The sequence below is a fragment of the Zea mays genome, chromosome 4, assembly GCF_902167145.1.
Source record: "Zea mays cultivar B73 chromosome 4, Zm-B73-REFERENCE-NAM-5.0, whole genome shotgun sequence".
In the NCBI taxonomy this organism is placed as follows: Eukaryota; Viridiplantae; Streptophyta; class Magnoliopsida; order Poales; family Poaceae; genus Zea; species Zea mays.
In genome coordinates, this window is record NC_050099.1 from 117543900 (window position 1) to 117549118 (window position 5219).

General features: G+C 40.2%; 1 protein-coding gene across 2 annotated transcripts; it reads right to left on the bottom strand.

Annotated features, from left to right (window-relative positions):
* Positions 1-469: 469 nt before the first annotated feature.
* LOC100277290 (uncharacterized) lies at positions 470-4601 on the bottom strand. Of its 2 annotated transcripts, none has more exons than XM_035966846.1 (5): positions 4041-4601; positions 3901-3972; positions 2121-2205; positions 1120-1209; positions 470-1006 (listed from the first exon to the last, which is right to left on the bottom strand). In XM_035966846.1, coding segments are annotated over exons 2-5 (210 nt in total). In that variant the 5' UTR covers positions 3903-3972; positions 4041-4601; the 3' UTR covers positions 470-973. The 2 variants fall into 2 exon arrangements, with proteins under 2 accessions (XP_035822739.1, NP_001352023.1); NM_001365094.1 differs by having other exon boundaries at positions 551-1006; positions 3901-3947; positions 4041-4199.
* Between the last annotated feature and the right edge of the window lie 618 nt (positions 4602-5219).

The window sequence follows — 5219 nt, forward strand, 5'->3', positions numbered from 1 at the left end:
ATGAGTAGTGGAAGAACAAACCCATGCCCACGTACCCGTTGGGTTTCCATTTGAACCTATTAACAAACCCATGGGTAGAGAAATTGACCCAAACCCATAACCTAATAGAGCAAAAACCCACTGGGTTTCAGGTAGCGGGTACCCATTGCCATCTCTAAATCAAACACTCCCTTAGAAAGTACCAACAAATTTGTGGCAGGCACAGGAGATAACCAATTTAGCATTCCACGTCGGGTGATAGAGATTTCGATCACGACTGAGGTTGTCAATTGTCGCCACAGCACAGCACACCAACCATGGCAAACAGTACATGAGACAAGCACAAAGCGATGATGAACTTAACCAAACCACTCGATCGCAAAGAAGAAAAAAGATGTTCCGTCAGATTTTACCCCAACAAAATGACCAGATAACTCCATATACAATGGCCAGTAAACATACATTGATGGAAACACACAAACAAAAAGGATGCAAGAGATGCTGTAATATATAGCCACAAGCTCTGCTCATAACAGCATCCACGTATCAACTCACATCTGGACAAAAGCTATGCTGTGCCAATGTTTCATTCCAGTGCAGTACTACAAACTTCTGCTCATGATGAATCATTTCCACCAGCTAGAAGTGATGTACAAATGTTATTCCGACACATCCAAGTTTAGGACCCAAATGATTTGCTATGTGCTCCTCAAAATACACCGTAAAAGCAATTAAGGTGTATTACAGCATTTAATAATCAGCCACAATCTTGTAAATATTCGATGGATTTTTTATCCAACAATGCAGGAGGAAACCTGCTGGTTCAATACTAGTAGCAGAAATGAAATGCAAACTGGCAGTGGAAAATTTGTGTTACCCAAGTGGCAAAACTTCTCTAACAAATATTGAGCGCCTTAATAGTCTATAGGCCACACAAGTGATACAATTATTACCAACTTTGGGTGGATAACTGAAGTAGGGAAAACTTTTCTTGTCATTTTAACATCTCAAAGAGTTTTTCTGCAACCTGCATAGTAGCAACAACCAAAACAAGATACTGTTCAGTAAACTAAGTACTGGCCACATCAACAAGATTAATAGATTTTTGTAAATGGCCATACATAAGCAAGAAGCACTCACATTCTTGTCAACACATTTCCAGTAATCAAAGTACTGGCCGGTACAGTGTTTGTGCCCAGTCTCGTCATTCTCAATCCTCTTAACACATTTCTGTGCACAACGTATGTCTCATAAGCTCATACTCCAGTATCACAGCCAAAGATAACATAATCTATACTAGTAAATAACACATGGAGAATTTCTTGAAATTAAACAGGCAAAAAAATGAAGTTCTAGGATTGTGAAATTGCAACATGAGCACAGAACAAGGTGGCCACTAGTATTACACCATTGGTCCAACTTATATGTAACCATTAAATGCTGAGCTAAACTTATAAGACTTCAACCACTACTATACATTAATATATTTACTATTAAGATATATTATCTGTGAATTATACTAGCAGATTCACCATCAAGTGTTCATCATGATCATTTAATTAGCTTTTGTTAGAGTTGTCTCACTGAGTAACCAGGTGGGGGTTCAAAGTAGCCTCACCACATTTGCGGGAGGAAGTCTTGTCTCGGTAAAATATGACTATTCTCTCGGCAAAATATTAGCTTTTGTTAGGGTTGTCTCACTGAGTAACCAGGTGGGGGTCCAAAGTAGCCTCACCACATTTACTCACCACCTTTTACATTATACAATACTACTATTCTCTGGGCAAAATATAGTTGCTAAAACAAATAATAGAACTCTCTATTCCAAAGGTCATTGAGAAAGTATAAAAATCTACAGAAATATAATATAAACAGATTTTCTTTCTAGGGAAGGTTACAAGCAGACCATATTTTGACCTACAAACTTGGCTCAAAAGTATATCCCAAGAGAAACCTGACTTAAACAAAAACAACAGATAAAGATTTCAACAGAAGTCCAAAAACACTCTTCATATTTAGACCATGTTCTAGCAAGTTTATAGGACGTATCATTTATACAGATAAATTAATCAAGTTCGCACGCAAACAAGCAACAGCCAATACAAAATGAAGAACCAAAAACTGATATAGAATTATATTACCTGATATTCATACCACTGCGACACACACTTAGCCTTTGAACGTTCCTCTAGGAACGCCTTTGGATCAGTTACCTCCTCATCCGCCCTGTAACACAACGCAAGATGCAGAGATTACAACAAGAAATCAAATTAAAAAAAGGGCAACTACCATCTAGCATCAACACATGTTGTTAATTAATTGAAAAAAACGATACAAGTAGCTTGCTTTTCTAGATGGAGTTTTCTGGAACCTCTTAGCACACGAAAACATTTTCAACAACACTTGCAAAAATACACTAAGCTATCGAACATCAAACCAAAGAGCATGTGTACCATTTTGGTTTACAAACTGTTGGAGGCCTTCGTCTTTCGAAGGTCCTCAAAAACACATTTAACTATTGTTGTCAATATATCCTTAAGTGTCGCAGGTGCTTCGACGCTAAATACCTTCGGAGCAGGACATGGAGAAAGACGAAGATGTTAGCTTCATCATGACAACACTATTACTAGAGGCAGAAGACATTATTACCCACGCACTATTTGTAAATCGGTCTTGCAGACATGCTTGTAATTTTATATGAAGTTGTACTTTCCCCTATAAATAGATGAACAGTGCACTGCATAAAGTACATTTTTGGAGGCTGGATAATTGCACTGTGTAATTCATTCTCCAGAATACATTCGCTCTAGCTTACACCGAGGAGCCGAAGGTACGATTGAAAACTTATTACGTGCGAAGGAAGAAATGAAGTGTCAAAACAATCTGAGATGAGTCAACATGTTTACCTTCTGTATATCTCTTGTGTTTTCATCTTTATACTTTCGTATGATTCATTTAAGTAAAGTTTAACCTTCGTCTTCGAAGGGAATATCCCGAAGGGGTAACTATTCGAGGACGAAGGTTAACTACCTTTTTAGCATTGTGTTGCTTTGTTTTCAACTGTGTATAGCAATTGAGAACAAGTGACCAACACAAACGACATGCTGATTGCCAACCAATGGAAACCAAATCTATTTTAACACTTGTTCCATGTCAAGCTTGGCAAAAGAGGTTCACATAATTCAGAGGATTAACAACTTGCTTTTAAACTATTCTAACAAAAAAAACTGTGCTGAATGGAGATAGAGTTGAGGAAGCATCTAGGAACAATTGAAGCTTATTAGGAGTGTCACTTTTAGTAGTGAATATAACAATTAGAGGCAATGGAAGGAAACTAGAATAAGCACATCTGTTCTAATAACTACTTCATACGCTGCCTACACACCACTCTTGTGCCTAACACCTAATAACTGGCCATCGGATAATCCTGACTAGATGCTACAAGCTGACTAACCTTCTTCCTAACGTCTAAACAGTTTTTAGAACACTGATCAGTACCGATGAAAGCATTCACACTTCACAACAAAGAACAATGGCACAAACACAAACATCAGGAACCACACATAGACAAAGCCGATGCAACATTTTGTTTGGTGAGTGGTGACCCATGCGTCATTCTGACGATCCTGTCAATGCCGTAGACCCAGCAACAAGTAATTCAACGTTCGGCACCAATAAGCAACGCGCCTCATGCTCGTCTATCAAATCCACTACATTGAGTCCACGAATTTCTCAGGGAATAAACAAGCATTCACGGATTTGTCAGGAAGTAAATCCACGAATTTCTAGAGGCACGACCATCCGAGCATCGTCAGCGGGAACCCGGTCGATCCACGCACGGTGCTTGGATACAGATCAGCGAGAGGAGAACGCAAGCAACAGAGTATGGATGGAGGTGAATCATCATATCGGATTACTCACATGGGCAACGGACGAACTGCGGCGAGCAGATGAAGAGGCTACTTCAACTGCAGAAGACAGCAGCGATTAACCCTAAGGAATGAAAGAAAAAAGCACATAAGTCACATGAATCACGAACGACGAGACGGATCTGGACTCACCGGAGCGAGAGGAGTACGGCGAGGTCGGAGGGGGCGGCGAATTGGGGGAGATGTGATGACCACCGGGGGGGAAGGCCGGAAGGCTGGACGAACCCACGGTGGGTGGGTTGAAGAGGATCAGAGGAAGTGGGTCTGTTTTTATCAGGAATTGTTGATAATAATGTCTCAACAGGTCTACTCAAACAATTTTAAGCAACGGCTTTAACTTTATTCTAATTACTTTATTCTAATTATTCTAATAATTTTAAGCAATAGTTTTAAGATAACACAAAAAACCATTCTAACAAATAAGAACTTTGTATGGCCTAGGACGACCCTCGAGCAAGGCAACCACGACCTAGTCAACCCGACTAGTTCGGACTAAACCATAAAAAATCCAACCTACTTTCTCAATCGAGTCACTCCAACCAGATCATACCAAACAGAGTTCCCTGATCCAATCACTCTGACCAAATCGGGCCCAACCACAACAAACTCAACTAGAATTCCATCGACCTGGTTCCCTGAGCAGGTCGGCCCTGTTGAGAAACTGGTCTTGGGCCCTGACGCCCCATATGGCCCATCTAACCAAAACCTTAACTTTGCACTATAAATAGAGGAGGACTCCACCATATGTTGTAATCCTAAGAGAGCTGAATACATGTGTCAGAGACATCCACAGAGTCTAATACATAGCCATAATGTTTAACATAAATATCAAAGTGCGGAGAGACGAAATGTAGATGCTAAGCCTACACACGCAGCTGACTGGGGGTTTGCCAATAAGATAGACTAAAACTCGTCGTAGTCGTAGAACTCCTCGAAGTCCTCCATGTTGCCAGCATCACCTCCTGAGCACTGAGTACAATGGGTACAACCTGGGGTGGGGGTGGTGTGTAAAGCAAGGGTGAGTACACATCAACGTACTCAGCAAATGTCTCGTTTGGCTAAAGTGGACTAGCTGTATGTGGGGTTGAGGTTAAGCAGTTGCTTTTAGTTGGTCAAGTATTTATTATTATTGGTAGAGCCAAGTTTTAGTAATAAACCCAGTTATTACCCAAAAGTACTCCTCAAAAGAGGAAATACCAGAGATCAAATTTATAACATCATTGTTAACCATCATCATATAAGTATCCAAAGTTATTCTAATCAAAGAGGATCACAAGGCTGCTCTTAACCGTGAGCTCGGCTGATATACCA